Source organism: Pocillopora damicornis, chromosome 3 (assembly GCF_964200805.1).
Source record: "Pocillopora damicornis chromosome 3, jaPocDami1.2, whole genome shotgun sequence".
Taxonomy (NCBI): Eukaryota; Metazoa; Cnidaria; class Anthozoa; order Scleractinia; family Pocilloporidae; genus Pocillopora; species Pocillopora damicornis.
Window position 1 is genome coordinate 2,849,993 of NC_142672.1, and position 15,567 is coordinate 2,865,559.

The 15,567-nt window shown below is 37.1% G+C and overlaps 3 protein-coding genes across 5 annotated transcripts in view; all 3 read right to left on the reverse strand.

Annotated features, from left to right (window-relative positions):
• Positions 1–3,967, reverse strand: part of LOC113666375 (vesicle-associated membrane protein-associated protein A) — a 6,607-nt gene extending 2,640 nt beyond the window's left edge. Inside the window, exons 1-4 of the mRNA XM_027182152.2 lie at positions 3,799–3,967; positions 3,541–3,693; positions 1,774–1,877; positions 566–670 (exon numbers count right to left, since the gene is read on the reverse strand). Coding sequence (XP_027037953.2) covers positions 566–670; positions 1,774–1,877; positions 3,541–3,693; positions 3,799–3,862 — 426 coding nt within the window. The 5' untranslated portion in view covers positions 3,863–3,967. The remainder of the gene's footprint in view (positions 1–565; positions 671–1,773; positions 1,878–3,540; positions 3,694–3,798) is intronic.
• Positions 3,968–5,176: 1,209 nt separating this feature from the next.
• On the reverse strand, positions 5,177–6,476 carry LOC149047826 (conodipine-P3-like). Its single transcript, XM_089198906.1, has 3 exons — positions 6,338–6,476; positions 5,878–6,057; positions 5,177–5,610 (listed from the first exon to the last, which is right to left on the reverse strand). Exons 2-3 carry the CDS (start codon positions 6,046–6,048, stop codon positions 5,380–5,382), a joined length of 402 nt encoding a protein of 133 aa, XP_089055032.1. The 5' UTR covers positions 6,049–6,057; positions 6,338–6,476; the 3' UTR covers positions 5,177–5,379.
• A 2,834-nt stretch (positions 6,477–9,310) lies between these two features.
• LOC149047827 (collagen triple helix repeat-containing protein 1-like) lies at positions 9,311–14,259 on the reverse strand. Of its 3 annotated transcripts, none has more exons than XM_089200965.1 (5): positions 14,179–14,259; positions 11,606–11,657; positions 11,025–11,131; positions 10,598–10,858; positions 9,311–9,793 (listed from the first exon to the last, which is right to left on the reverse strand). In XM_089200965.1, the coding sequence occupies exons 3-5, from the start codon at positions 11,124–11,126 to the stop codon at positions 9,443–9,445; spliced, it is 714 nt and encodes a 237-aa protein (XP_089057091.1). In that variant the 5' UTR covers positions 11,127–11,131; positions 11,606–11,657; positions 14,179–14,259; the 3' UTR covers positions 9,311–9,442. The 3 variants fall into 3 exon arrangements, with proteins under 3 accessions (XP_089057091.1, XP_089057090.1, XP_089057092.1); XM_089200964.1 differs by lacking the exon at positions 14,179–14,259 and adding an exon at positions 11,915–12,246 and having other exon boundaries at positions 11,606–11,658; XM_089200966.1 differs by lacking the exon at positions 14,179–14,259 and adding an exon at positions 11,920–12,051 and having other exon boundaries at positions 11,606–11,658.
• Positions 14,260–15,567: the final 1,308 nt, after the last annotated feature.

Consider the following 15,567-nt stretch of genomic DNA (forward strand, 5'->3'; position numbering starts at 1 on the left):
CTCAACAACAAAACATGTTTTTAGGATTACATTTTGCCTGTCTGTAACAAGAATTAAAAAATCATTAAAAGCTAAGACTTACACATGTTATCAGAAAAGTGAAAAACAGAAAGTTTATGGACAAGATTAGTACATTTTTGTAAGAATTGTCTTAAGACAGGTGATTTGACGAGCTCAATGTCTTGAAAAAAGACCACAAAAACTGACAACTGGAAAAAAAGGAATCCCAAAAGTTATTAAGCAAGTGGATTCTTCGTATGTGAGTGATGGGCAAGCCCATTTAAACCAGGAGAACTTCTATTATTGAACATGATACAGGTACATGTAAACATATCTTTTAAAGTACTCAAAGAAAAGACAGAGAGCTCCTTCAAAACAACTTTCCCATAGAAACAATGGATAAGCTACTAATAGCCCCATGTGAAGGAACTTTCACTAAATCCAAGTTGACCATGCTGTCACTAATTTTTACCCTCTGCCAATTTTTACAGCATTAGACATCTGGCTATCAAGCAGGAATCTCTCAAACCATCCCATGGTAGAGACCTTGCATAACAGCACTTACATTTCCTCCTACAGAAGTCTCCGCATTGCCTTCCCCATCATCTACATACTCAAAGACACATTTCAGTTTAGAATCCATAAATTGACTCTGGTCAGCCTCTTTCCACTGTCAAAAATAAAAAAAGTAAAATATTTAACACAAAAGTGTGATATAAACATGTACTTCATTGTTGTTTTATTAAAGAATTGATCTGAATGCCACAGGATTTCATGTAAGGATACCATTTTGGACTCACTAGCACCCACTGCCTATGTTGGGTGATAATCTTGTGGTAAAGTGACCAGTCTGCATAAAATTTCACAAAGTACACACATCTCCATTCAGTTAGAATCGTATTACACAGGTTAAAAAAACTTGATAAGCATTTGTTTAAGGTATGAAATAGAATATTCATTCTATGTACAAGTTGGCATTCAGAAGGCAGCTGTTGTTGACCTTACAAACTTCTTTTTCATCATTGGGCAGAAAGATTACCCAAAAGGTTTCTTGAAAAGTTTGTGAACAGTGAATTTTTGTGTTCATTCCCATGTCCCTGGACAAGATTCAGCATTTTTACCAACTGAGGAGAAATAGCTAACTTCTAATTTGATGCTACACATAGAGAGAATGCTGTAAGCTAAGAGGAACTGCTAGTTAGGGATAGGTTAATTGACAGTGGAATGATATTTTGTTGGTTGAGAAAACACTTCTTTAACGCACTTCATTACACTTTGATTATTGCTGTTTATTAATAAACAATTACCTCCAGGTACTCCTTTAGTGCGCTTTGGATACGAGATGGTATATATCAAATGAGGCATATGGCACTGAATTAGCAATAACAAATCTCACATCCAAAAAACACAAATGGAACAAATGTTTTATTAAATTTCATTACGTCCTAAATGTTTGGATATTTCGAGCTTTTTCAGCCTTGCAATATTTGGTGCAATGCATTTCCATATCAGTTGACTCGGGATATGAGCTGATAACCAGAGTAGAGTGAAATAATTTTAACACTAGAAATGCAATATTTGTCTTTAGAAATTTTATAAACCAGATATTTTTCTAAGAAAGGGGCTGAAAGGATCCCTGTTCCAAGTTCTGAGATGGAAGATGTATATTTTCCATAATGTATCAGAAAATAACATGCTTAGAAGGGACCAACTAATCAACCTCATCAATATATATACTTGCAGTTGAGAAATGTGTAATGTGCAACAACCCACCAAAGTTTCATGATCTGCATCTCCTTCGGGAGCAAACATCGTCTGCACCATGAACTTGTGCTTGCTTTTTTCCTTTGGGTCATACTCAAATGGCTGTAGCATCACTGTAAGATCACAATTCAAACATCATAAAAATTATATCAAATACACTGTAGGCTACAGGCATAAATGTAAAGAGTGGCCTTACTGAAAATTGATAAATTATACAACCTCTACTTGGTAAAAACCTTGACATGATAACAATCATAAGTATATACTGAAACAGTAGATAGCATTGAAGGCTACTGATTGGCTATTCAACCTTTGAATATCCTTTGCTATTTACCTCAAAGAAACTTGCTCAGGATTTGTGCCCAAAAATATTATAATTGTTCCAGGATTACACAAGTTAAAATCATCTCTTTTATGCAATATTATATCACTGTTTTAGTATATACTTAAACAACTATTCATCTCAGTGTTGGTGGTGAGTGGCAGATATTTTTACTCCTCCACTATGCAGCTTGATATAGATCCATCACTAGCCACCAATACTGAGATGAATGGTTGTCAAGTATACTTAAAAGTAACCAATCCTGCAGGTATATTAGTATATCTCAGGAAATATCCCTATCTGTTACAAGTTGTATTAGAAATCACAAGTTGATTAATTTTTACACACTTCTGCATTACTGCCAAATTAACTGGGAAAAAGAACTATTTAAACCTCTTCAACAGATAACCACTTTGAATGAAGCAAAATGATCAAAATTATGAGGTAACTAGCAGGAAATTCTTTTTACATATCAACCAAATTTGATAATTGATATCTCTGTAACTGAGCCATGTAAATGGCATTGTAAATGGCCATGATCATGTGAAGAGGCACTTGAGGATTAAATCAAAGTCACAAAGCATAATTCAGTTATAATAAGACATTTTGGGATGATAACAGAGTCAGGACTTAGTGTACATTAAAATTTTCATTCATCTGTCCCATCCCTACATAGAGTCCACATGTTTTAACAAAATTCAATTAAATGTTCGGCTTGTTGCAAAATTCAGAACAAAAAGACAGAACAACTTGAAACTTCTGATTAGATTTTGAACTCAAATGAAAAAATACTTTTCAAATGTTAAATCTGCCAAATAGTGTATTCTTAAAGGAAATCCTACTTGTCAAATAAATTTTACAATCACGTGGGGAAGCACACGAGTGCAAGTTTCCACAGGATAACTTTTACCGCAAGTAATCAGGTTTATTCATCGTGCGAGCGAACATTGACATAGGGATGCAAAAAAAATTCTCCTAGGAAAGGATACACAAGTTTACACCAGAATTTCCTTCTAAAATAATAGAATTTGTAAATATTGAATCTAAACATTGGAGATGACTGGAGACTAGACATAATAATGATCTGCTTATCACCCGTTCTTTATTGCCTTTCACGCTAAAACAAGTATTGTTTGAAGCAACAAGTCACGAGATTTGAAACCGCATCAACAGGTTTAATAAAAATACCATCAAGTAAAAAATAACTCGTGTAACAAATCGAGTCATTATAACGAAGACAACAATCTTTCTTTTCATCAAGTGAAACCTTAACATAATTTGAAAGGTTATGAACATGCGTTCGGACAAATTTTCAATGTACAATTTAAGAGACCATTGTAATTTTTTTCAAATAAAGAACTAAGTAGTTTCAAAATCTTCTGAACAAAAAGGGACATCGTTATAAAATATGTATTACGATTTTATGAGGTGGGAAGTTAAATTGTTAAACTTACCGGCCACTTCCACCACCCCACCAGCTTCGACAAATCCACTGTTCGGGCGAACACAGTATCGCTTTGGAGCCGTAGTTTTTACTTTAAAACAGACCTTCTTTTCGGAGGGGTTTGTGAGTTTAAGGTTTGCTGTGACGACTTCGGTGAAATTTCCTAGACGTAAAATTGACCAGGTGAATGCATAGTTAAACATAAGCTGTACTTGACTCACGTCTGAAACGACTAACGATGCAATTTAAAATGACACTACAGAATTACCCCGAAAGCGTAGTTCTGAAGTTGGTTCAAGCCTCAGCACTTGTTCTGACTTTGATTTCGCCATTACTAATCATGGACCACACAGGGGAGGGAAGTCTAAAAATCCACGGTGATTTTCCCGAAAAAGTACTCCTCCAAATCTAAACAATATGGCAGCCAACTCGACGATGACGAATGTTGTTGATACTGAGCATGCGTCAAAGTTTGAGTTCGATGACCAAAAGTATGACCAACTCCAGTTCATGCCCAGTCTTGCTCATTCTTGCGAAGATACGTCGAGTTCAACGAAAGCTTCGCTGAAAGCTGAAAAGACCTTCTTTTCCTTCTGAGATTTAACTGCTACCTAACCACGCTATGTGCTTATGGGTGGACCGCGACGTTTTCTTTTATTTTGGGTGTAGATCAAAGCAAAATAAATAGAATACAACAATTCCTATTCACTACGCAGGATTTTTTTTCGCGCTATCTATTTTGCTAGCAATTTTTTTGTAATTATTGCCCGAAGCCCTCACCTATTCCCCACTCTGTCTTCAGCTTTCCAGTCGTAGTTTTTTTAGCAGCGATATAAACAAAACTTCACGTAATGCTTTATATCAACTTTTTAGCAAAAAGGGGCGGCTGGTATTGATTTGTTGCGGGAACTTAAAGAGATGGAGGTCAGAAAAACTATTTGATTTTTGTTCTGTCAATCAATAAGTTACAGTATTTGGTGGAAAGTCTGCTGATGTCAAAGGAACATGACGGGATTTTTCGTTCGATAACAGATTATTTTGAATTTTTTTAAAAGAAAGAATGTATCGATAAAGTTAGAAACCCTACACGATGTATGACCTCTACCATAAAAATCAACACTCGTTTCCAGAAAAATAAAACGGCTGAAAAACCACACCTTTTGCGGCGGTTCACACTTATATAGTAAACCTACCGATATACAAAGGTAATAAATAAGACTTTCTGAGTTCCGGCTTTTTATAACAGTTTTGGAGATGTCCAGGTGACCTGTTCATAATCGTGCATGTTTTCGTAACATTACCACAGGTACTTCTGCTTAAATGGGTTCGACAAAGGTTTTGATTCTTGAAAATTCGACCCCTGTTCCGCTCCATTCTTCTGACAGTCCAAGTTATTCCTACAGAAAAGTTTCCAATAATTTCGGAACGTCTTTAAAAGTATTCCCTATTTCCAAAGTGTATCTCTTGGCATGGTGACGAGTCTGAACCAAAGCAAACGCGAGTCAATATAATGACCAATCGCAACCTTGAAAAATATCGCAAGGGGCCATGGAAACTCAAGTAAACACATGTAAGTAGCCTCAAAGACGGGAACACACTCATTTTGAGCAGCATATCTGAAAAGAGTAGATAAAGAGACCGATCTCTTTTTCTAAATGAATGAATTTACTGATTCAATTAATATAGGCTCGATATTATAGCTATATTATAGCTTCAAGTATCATTAACATCATTAAACGTCCTCAGCCTAACCCCTTCTAATTCAATTTTAATCACGTTACAGTTTTTAATTATGTCGATGATGCCACTTCGGGTTTGAAGATCCTCGTCCTCCAGTTTTTATTATTTTTCAACGTCCCAGCCTCGCGTTGGGATCGCCTCTCTCCTTAGGGCAGTTCTTACACCAGGACAAAGAGGTCTTTTTGTAATGTTTCCCTCCAAAGAGGAGAACTGCATTATAGTAGTGAACCGAAAAAGCTCTACAGAGTTTCTTAGTGATATTGAGGCCTTGACACAAGTCGTCCATATCACGTTTAAACGCGCGGTCACACTGATATCGACTCCATTTGTTGCTTTCACCCTACGAGGAAAAAAACACAAACAGCCGGTTTATTTGTTCTTACGACCACTGAAACTACTAGGTCAAGCGTAATTGTGACTCAGCTCTAAAAGAATCATAGCGGCTTGTAATAAGTGAAACGGTTTTGCCTATTGATTGGCTGAAATTGTGAAGTCGCGACACATTTGAAAGGTTTTTGGTCAGCTTTTCATGCTAATAAACCGTTCAGAAAAGAACCACTGGATTTTGCATATCGTTTGTGTGCAAAGTAGAAGAGATTTATCTTACGCAAGCGTAGCAGACATCATGCTTGTTGCAAGCCGGGGTGAAACGTTTCTTGTAGAAGTAAGGAAGATTAAACGGAATGCTGCATCCATTGGGGTGACAAAGAGCTTGAATTTCTTCATAGAACGACATAACCAGTAAGATGCCGAACACCAGAAAGGTACCAACTTTCATATTTCAATACTGAGGGAAGAATAAATATCATGAAATTTAATTGATGTCATCATATTTTTCTAATATTTCGCTTTTATCTCCGACACTATAGTCGAATCAGTCTGCAAGATCAGAACTGAGCAACGTGTGCATGTTATAGACTTTATTGAACGAGATTGTAAGACAGAGAACATATTCTAGAATGCATTAAGAAAACAAAAACAACTACCAAAGCAACAAATGCAATTAATCTATTTTTGTAAACTACGGATATGACTATCAACTATAGCTACGAATAATGTTTACTTACAGAACTTTTGATTCACGCCAAGTCAGCCCGCACCCAGAGATCTTCAAGAAGGCTCTTCCGTCGGGACCCGCAAATTCTAAAATGAGATTAGTGTTGGTGTTAGTCTACTGTAAGCTTTTATACGTCACTCTTGACTCAATATCGTTGCTTTTTTTTTCCCCCATTGATCAGCTGCATGGTTCAACATCACATATTAAGCTGCAATCTATGATCAAACATCGCCTGGTATGGGTGAATTTTCAAGTCATCATAAAAGATGAAACTCTCCTCAAATACCAGGCCAGACAAATTTGAGGGTATTGAGAAATTTCCGTTGAGAAAATTTACATTAAGAAAATTTTAAGGTGGTGGGTTTGCTTTGTTGTAGGTTATATAATCATTGTGTTCAGACTTTTCTTGAAAAACTTGTGATAAACGAAGAGATCAGACAATCAGTGAGAGAATATTAAACTTTTTTTAATATCATGAAGAGCAAAATCTCCCACTCATTTTTTAACTCCCACGAGTGATAAAATTGGCTTAGGTGAATCAAAATCGCTTTGTTTTGGAAACAAAATGAAAATATATTTGGTCACTAGGAATGTGAAATAGTCTCTTCAGTGATAGTGGCACCAGAAAAGAGGTGTTTTGACGGCAAGTTCCGCTGCTAATCCAGGTGTGTTCCATGTTGCCATCCGTCTGATAAAAAAAAAATTTTGATGTCATCAGTGACCATTACTGAATAACAAAGAAGGAAAACGTTTTTAATAGTGACGTCATCTATTCATCTATAATACATCGTAAGTAAGAACCACACAAAATCGGTATACATTTCAGCCTATCATATGATAAAAATTTTAGAGGATTTGATACAGCCTTTGCAGGAGACAAATGACTGGGATTCTCGCCAACAAGGAGATATATCACAAAAAAATTTGTAACAAGGGAATATGGATTCCAAAAGAACCCGACATTTAACTGAGATACCATATGAATTTTCCAATCCCACGCATTGCATGACATCGATATTGGAAAAAAAAATAGGATGCTTGGAAGATTCCAGCTATTCCAAGTGTGAATGGTATTGTCGTCTTCGCTGTATATTTTCTCGCAAGTCACGAAGAAGAATAGGTGAAGAACTGATTCGCGCAGCTCAGCTGTAATTTTAGCAATTGCAGAAAAGAAGCTTGAAAAAAAAAATCATGCTTCGACGGGAATCAAACCCGTATGCAACGAAGCATTTTGTATTAACGGTTACGGCATTTGTAAAGATGAGCTACGCATTCGTTAGTATGTACTCATAGAGGCTTCAGCGTCTTGAAATAATCGTCGGTCTACGCCTTGTGCAGCACCATCCTGACACAAATTGTAATAATCTCAACTTCGCCACATAAATATACAAAATAAGAAAATAAAAGCGGTGGTTTTGAATTATTGACGAGAATACTGTACTTCCCGAAAACAAGTTGAGCACTGCAACCAACTCTGATGTAAAGTCACTCGTTTGGAGTTTGGCAAATTTTAAAGGACTCTTCTTTCGTACTCTTCCCTGTGAAGGAATCTGATCACAATTTTAATGAAATCAATTTCGAATCCCGTTGAAGTCAGCTCACGCAGCTGGCGGTATGGTGCGTGCTTTAAAGTGTTAAGCTGAGAGCCCAAAGAAGCTTGGGACGAAGTCCCGTTTCTCGTCTTTGCGGCTCCGCTGTTTTTATATTTCAATGATGTTTCACGTTTCCAAGTTACCATATTGCCCGCGTTTCTCTCTTTATCTACTGACAGACAGCCCAGTATTTACGTTAGCAGGAGTTTTTCAGTAGCGCGGTAACTTTGATGAGAGATAAATCTTTGATTAGTGTAAGCCTTCTCTTAAGCTGCAGCATTGTTGTCGAGTTGTGTCATTACGTTTAGGCTTCTCAACAGTTCACAGTCAACTTTCAATTTGCTCATCATAGTTCAGGGAAATTAGAATGGAAAAGACAATACCACTTTTGAGGTAGTATCTTGAAAGTCCCACCCCTCTTATAGAATAGAAATGAAATATGCAGAATGGTTTCAATAATTTTTTAACTGGTCTCACTTCTTTCATGAAGACATAGCGTCATGTCTGTTTAAACAAAGCGATGAACTTTATTATCGATAGTAGAGGTATTAAGGAAACTGCAGTGGCATTTGTAGCGAGCGGATCTCGGGGGATTTGATTCTCGCTGGAATCATTTTAGCTCGGGTGAATTAAACTTTGCAACATATATTAAACCTCAAATAGAAAAGAGAGAGTTGTCCCTAACGAAGCTCTGAAATCCCGCAGTTTTGAGTGGATGGAACAAGTTATGTAAGGAACTAAGTAACCAAGGTATGTAAAGCGGGAATAACAAACTCTTCCGCTGAATGGGCATGGGACGTTTTGGTCGAGGAATACGCATAAGCTTGCCTCGGAGAATTTTCGAAGAATGGATTAGCGAGTAGTAATGCCTTAAATAAGTTGCAGAATCAGTGCAGAAAGTTGAAACTGAGTGCAGAAAGTTGAAATTTGCAAACAACAGCTTGCACACATGAGAATTACTGTCCAATTACAAGCATTACGTATACACTGCCTGGCGTTAACCAATGACGTTTGATTTTCGTACAGTTTTGATGAAGTAAACACCAGAAAAAAGTGCGCAACATACCACTGTAAAAATCAAACAAAAAAGTTAACAAACACAACGCGTTATTCTGCCATGACAACCAAAGTGAACAAACATTGTGAAATCATAAGCAACCATTTATTTGGAATTATAAAGCAAAAAGTCTTGCGTGTAATGTCAGCTAATACTTGAAGAAAGAAGCTGAAAACGATTGAAAAAATGCGCGGCAAATATTTGTTATCATCTGGCTTGGGCTCCAAAGGTAAAGCTTGTGCGTTATAAAAGGGATAATAATAATGATAGTAATGAGAGTGGTATAGCGAATATCGTTTTCCTTTTCTTTGAAAAAACAGGGCTGCAAGGAAAATTAATTTCTCAACTTTATTGATTCTTTGGCATTTTATTCAGCTACTGTAATTACTTTAGAGATTTCGAGAATTGTCCTTTCCTTATTCAAGCAGCTACTTTCTGTTCCATCAGAATCAAGCTGCTTTGGGATCTACTCCTGAGGTTTTGGCACTTCCTCAACGTAGATGCGGGAAGCCGAATTCCAGCCACTGTAAGCGTCTGCATCTCCATGACCGCGGCAATTACCGACCCAGAACCCCACGCGCACCTTGCCCTTATGGACGTTAGTACAGTGTCCCTCAATATGGCGGACACGATGGGGATTTGCGCTTCCTCCACCCAAGTACACAATACCATCAATTGGCAAGGGACCTGAACATTCAGCACCGTTGAAAGTGAAATACCAACGCTTGCAACATCCAGTGCAGCCATGCACGCGAAGGGCTCCACTCCAGAAAACACGGAGAGCTGTATCATCCCGATGCTTGGTGAATAAACACTCCTGAAATTGTTATTTTATGTCAACAATTTTAATTGAAAAGCAAGTGATATGGCAAAATTTATCAGGGTCTTTGTCATAGTGCATGAAAATCATGACAAATAAAATCTTCTAGATCACTGCAGTGAACATGAGAAATAAAGAAAAAAAAAATGAACACATGACCAGTACGGCCCCGTTTGCGCAATCCCACAGAAAACTTATTGAAAGTTGACGTTTGTGGAGCCGAACGGGTTGAAGTGAGGACCTAATGTAATTATACGGCTTTGTTGCCAAAAAAAGAAAAACATTGTTTGATGCTGTTGCAAAAAAATGAATGAAAGCAGCGAGCAAAAAAGGGGAAAATTAGTCACGTTTTTTCGATGAATGTGAGTTTCTTGTTCTGACGTGAAAAAATAAAGGAAAATTTTTAATCGCGTCCAATTTTCAACAAAAAAAAACATTTTAAGCAAAAAAAAAACACTTTTCGAATTTTTCGAGGTTGGTCAGAAGTCATATGATATACTGTTTATTGACTGAGTTTCGGTCCTCCAACTCAGTCAATAAGTACATATGATTGCAAACTGATTATGTTCAAATCTGTAATTGTGAAAGAGAAGAATTAAAAATGGGAAAACTGTAGTGATTAAAAATGTGAGTCGTCCCGAAAAAAGAGAAAAAGAGAAAACATCAACCACAAGAACAACAAGAACAATAGTAGTAGCAATACTTAGATGGGAAATTTAGAGTAGTTTTTGTTCTTTAATACAATGATATTAATATTTCTTGAAGGAACGCAACTCTACCATGCATGAATGATAAATTCACCTTAATAAGTCCTTTGTCTCTGCCATCATCTAGGAAGTTGAATACGCACTCTTTCCAGTTCAGAACAGCGGCTGCACCTGGTCTCCCGGGGTATCCACGATCTCCCTTTACACCGGGAGGGCCCTCGTCCCCAGGTGTGCCGGGTTTTCCGTTGGGACCAGGAGGTCCCCGGAGTCCAGTCTTCCCACGTACGCCTTGCTCTCCTTTTCTTCCATCACGGCCGTCACGACCGTCACGTCCGCGACAACAAGGTGAAGGCCCCTACGTTGGAAATACAGGATAAGTGCATTTGATTCACAAAATTGTCCTAATGGCTAACAAAGTAACAAAATTTCTTCTTTGGATGTCCACTCCTTGCAAAGACATGTATTGCAGACCTCAGTCTAAGAATCTCAACTTTATGCAAACTCACGCAATTCTTTCTTACCATTGTGCATTCCGATGTTTGATTGAGTCCAGCATTCACCATCGTACAATAAACCAGTGATGTCATGACAAACAGAGATAACAGAGCTCCTTTATTCGCCATTTCGTCTGTAAATGATTCAGGAAGCACATTAATACTTGTTTGTTTATCACTTCTTTCATCGTGTGAAAAAAACTTTTTTCAGTGATAAACTTGCGGGAACAAATTAGTAAAAAGGAGGTATTTTGTTCAAAATACAAAACTTTGTAGACTGCTCACTGTTATATTACATTTGCTCCTCGGTTTTGTATTGATTATATATTTGGTGAAAATATACGCTATAAAATACACTAGAAATAACTTCTCTTAATACACGGAAAGAGAAATTATGTTTTCATTAAACTCAGCCCTTCTATTTGTCCTACAGCAAATTTTTTTCTTACCAATCCAAGTGCGAAAACGGGAATGAATGTCTTTTACAAGATTTAGATAGAGCACGTTATCTAACAGTACCTGTTTGTGCTCTAACTACTTCAAGGAACGAAACCGATTAGTTTTTTGTGGAAATATATGGAAGATTTACCAAACTGATTTACACTTACCTTCTTCCTCTTCTCAAAGACGTTTTTTCTGTCTTTCGTTTTCGTAAAGGTCTCTATAATTTCCAAAGGGAAAGTTAAACCAACTAATCTTATGTCGATTATTATATACTATATCAAGCACTTAGAGGTGTTTACTTTTCTCCTATTTGTGTTTTCATTCTCTCAGGAGCGGTTTTTTTGAGTCAAAATGGTTTAAACATATTAAGATCAGCTTGTCAAACACTGCTGAAAGGGTTTTTTAGATAAAACTGCTCAATCACTTTCAAATGCCTCCTTGATTTTCAATTAAATTAACTCAAGTTATTTGACCTCACAGCATGGATTAGTTATCCAGGGTATAGAAGAATCTTCTTGGCTTTGTTATTTGCCGTCGTTAGGAGCCGTCAAAGATTCCACCCTTATGGTACTCTATCGGGTTCCTCAGAGGGAGCTGGCGGGTAAGAGAAGAATCTAATTCGAAATTTAATCCGTGGACTTTGGATTGTGAGTTACGTCACCTCTAAATCTTGCGTTTGACATTCGACAAAAAAAAAAAAAAAACAGGATTGAATTTTATATTAGTATTAGCATCAGTCAGGCACGCTTTCTTGGTTTACAAAATTATAGATCTCGACCTTTGAAAGTCATGACTGAAACAAATTTGATATCAACAGCTTCACTGACGGAAAGTCATTACAAATCAATAACTGATGCTTTTTCTGGTTAGGGATTCACACTTTGTAAGCCACCTGAGCAAAGAATTCCCACAATCACGTTTACCTTTTCTCTATGTTTAACATTGTGTGGTAAATCTGAACTACAAACAAGACTGACAGAAACTGACATCACAAGGTGTTTCTTTCCCAAGCCACTCAACAATAACCACTCCTGCATTATCAGTTTGACATCCAAATCCAAACATTGTGCAAAAGTCGCACGTATCTCAGAGATTTTAAAACAGGCGCTGTTACGGTGAGTCCCGTGTCTCCTCATTTGTGACTCGCCTAAGCACTTCTCCAAATTTTATTTATACCTGTGTCTCAGATTGAAAAAAAGGATTATAATATTTCGCAAATTAAATTATTTTTTCACTCGAAGGGCGGCCGATGTAGTTTCTGAGACTTGCTTTACTGTGATGACCGGAGATCGGCATGATAAGTGAGCCGCGATGGACTTCAGCATGATCATATTTGCTCAGACACCGTCATGATTAGTATGAATTTTTAACAATTATGCCAGTTTGGTTATATTTTTCATCATTTTGTTTTTGAACTCTGAACTTTATATACTATACGAGTGTTGGCTGTGTTTGATTTTCATTACCGCACGTAAGCTTGCAATCTAACTGAGCGTGAAAATCTTTAAAACTCAGAATGTCTATTTTGTTTTTCCTTTGAGGATTTTCGTATCTGCCCACGTTTTAATAACGTAAATAACGGCGCCTGGTATGTTTACAAACCTTTCTTTGGTTCTTCTGTTACTACTTGCCGGCTCGCTTGTTCCGAAATTTCACTTTCAATTATCGGAAAAAGCTAAAAAGAAGTCCCGGAAAAGGTCGAACACGGTACAATTTGGCAGATGGCGTGACAGCTTTAGCTCAGTTCTATGCTCTATACTCTCATAGAGCACGCTCTTTCAACCAATGACAGCGCGCGTTATATCCGAACTTTATTATAATTCGTTTTATCCTCTGTTTCGATAGGAGAAATGGACTCACAGTTCACAGTTCAAACGTTATGCAATACGTTGATTACGTAATGATTTTTTCTAGAACAATTGTTCAACTAGTTTCATAAGATGAAAGTTGGAGAGTGATGGTACATCAGGAAATCATTTCCCTTGGTGAAAGTTTTAACCTCTCAGGAAGTTTAATGATACAAATGACCTTTCAATACAGGTGGAAGACAATAGAGACAGGCCCTTAGGGCTCACTCACCCAGACGCTTTAACAGTAGGGGTAAAAATTACAATAATTATGGGGAAAAACTCGGCCCTTTCCAAACTGACCGCTTAATACTGGTTCGAATGTGGTCAGATTGGTTTTTTCACAAAAAAACTTAAGAAGGAATACTTGTTTTTGGACAGTAGTTGAATTTGTTTGTTTTTGCGCGTATTGAACCTTCAGCAAAAATGACTCGAACTCTTTCTTATTAAAATAACTATCCATAGACAAACTTACAACTGACCTCCTTAAAAATGGTTGAACCAAAAATACGACTGAACATCTGCGTATTTATTGAACTGCTACAAAGGTTAATTGGGTTCAAAATTCAAGGAGCATAGAAATTTTTGCTTGGTAGGGAATTTTCGATGGTCACAATGATTACACATGTGGGTATTATGATTATCGTGGCGATTAAAAAAGACCGACTGCCTTGTTGATATCTTATCTTCATTGACATATTCATCCTACGAGAGGAGATCATTCGCTCCGACGAAGGGGCAACGCTCGAAACGTTCGCTTTGAAACTTTACGGTGGCCAATTAACATTATGAACTCAGTTGATAATACCGAATTACTTTAATCAGAACACTGAAACCGATTAGATTTTTGTGGAAATATATGGAAGATTTACCAAACTGATTTACACTTATCTTCTTCCTCTTCTCAAAGACGTTTTTTCTGTCTTTCGTTTTCGTAAAGGTCTCTATAATTTCCAAAGGGAAAGTTAAACCAACTAATCTTATGTCGATTATTATATACTATATCAAGCACTTAGAGGTGTTTACTTTTCTCCTATTTGTGTTTTCATTCTCTCAGGAGCGGTTTTTTTGAGTTAAAATGGTTTAAACATATTAAGATCAGCTTGTCAAACACTGCTGAAAGGGTTTTTTAGATAAAACTGCTCAATCACTTTCAAATGCCTCCTTGATTTTCAATTAAATTAACTCAAGTTATTTGACCTCACAGCATGGATTAGTTATCCAGGGTATAGAAGAATCTTCTTGGCTTTGTTATTTGTCGTCGTTAGGAGTCGTCAAAGATTCCACCCTTATGGTACTCTATCGGGTTCCTCAGAGGGAGCTGGCGGGCAAGAGAAGAATCTAATTCGAAATTTAATCCGTGGACTTTGGATTGTGAGTTACGTCACCTCTAAATCTTGCGTTTGACATTCGACAAAAAAAAAAAAAAAAAAACAGGATTGAATTTTATATTAGTATTAGCATCAGTCAGGCACGCTTTCTTGGTTTACAAAATTATAGATCTCGACCTTTGAAAGTCATGACTGAAACAAATTTGATATCAACAGCTTCACTGACGGAAAGTCATTACAAATCAATAACTGATGCTTTTTCTGGTTAGGGATTCACACTTTGTAAGCCACCTGAGCAAAGAATTCCCACAATCACGTTTACCTTTTCTCTATGTTTAACATTGTGTGGTAAATCTGAACTACAAACAAGACTGACAGAAACTGACATCACAAGGTGTTTCTTTCCCAAGCCACTCAACAATAACCACTCCTGCATTATCAGTTTGACATCCAAATCCAAACATTGTGCAAAAGTCGCACGTATCTCAGAGATTTTAAAACAGGCGCTGTTACGGTGAGTCCTGTGTCTCCTCATTTGTTCGACTCGCCTAAGCACTTCTCCAAATTTTATTTATACCTGTCTCAGATTGAAATAAAGGATTATAGTATTTCGCAACATTAATTTCGTTCGACACTTAATTCGTTTTATCCTCTGTTTCGATAGGAGAAATGGACTAATGGTTCACATTTCAAACGTTATGCAATACGTTGATTACGTAATGATATTTTCCAGAACAATTGTTCAACTAGTTTCATGAGATGAAAGTTGGAGAGTGATGGTACATCAGGAAATCATTTCCCTTGGTGAAAGTTCTAACCCCTCAAGAAAGGTAATGATACAAGTGACCGCTCAATACAGGTGGAAGACAGTAGAGACAGGCCCTTGGGACTCACTCACTCAGGTGCTTTAACAGTAGAGGTAAAAATTACAATAATTATGGGGAAAAA

Excerpts from the sequence above, each read along its gene's own strand:
- LOC149047827 (XM_089200965.1), bottom strand. The coding sequence starts at position 11,126 with ATGGCGAATAAAGGAGCTCTGTTATCTCTGTTTGTCATGACATCACTG. Across the intron at positions 10,859-11,024 it reads AAACATCGGAATGCACAATG|GGGCCTTCACCTTGTTGTCG; the intron begins GTAAGAAAGAAT and ends TTTCCAACGTAG. Across the intron at positions 9,794-10,597 it reads GAGACAAAGGACTTATTAAG|GAGTGTTTATTCACCAAGCA; the intron begins GTGAATTTATCA and ends TAACAATTTCAG.
- LOC149047826 (XM_089198906.1), bottom strand. The coding sequence starts at position 6,048 with ATGAAAGTTGGTACCTTTCTGGTGTTCGGCATCTTACTGGTTATGTCG. Across the intron at positions 5,611-5,877 it reads ATGATGTCTGCTACGCTTGC|GGTGAAAGCAACAAATGGAG; the intron begins GTAAGATAAATC and ends TTTTCCTCGTAG.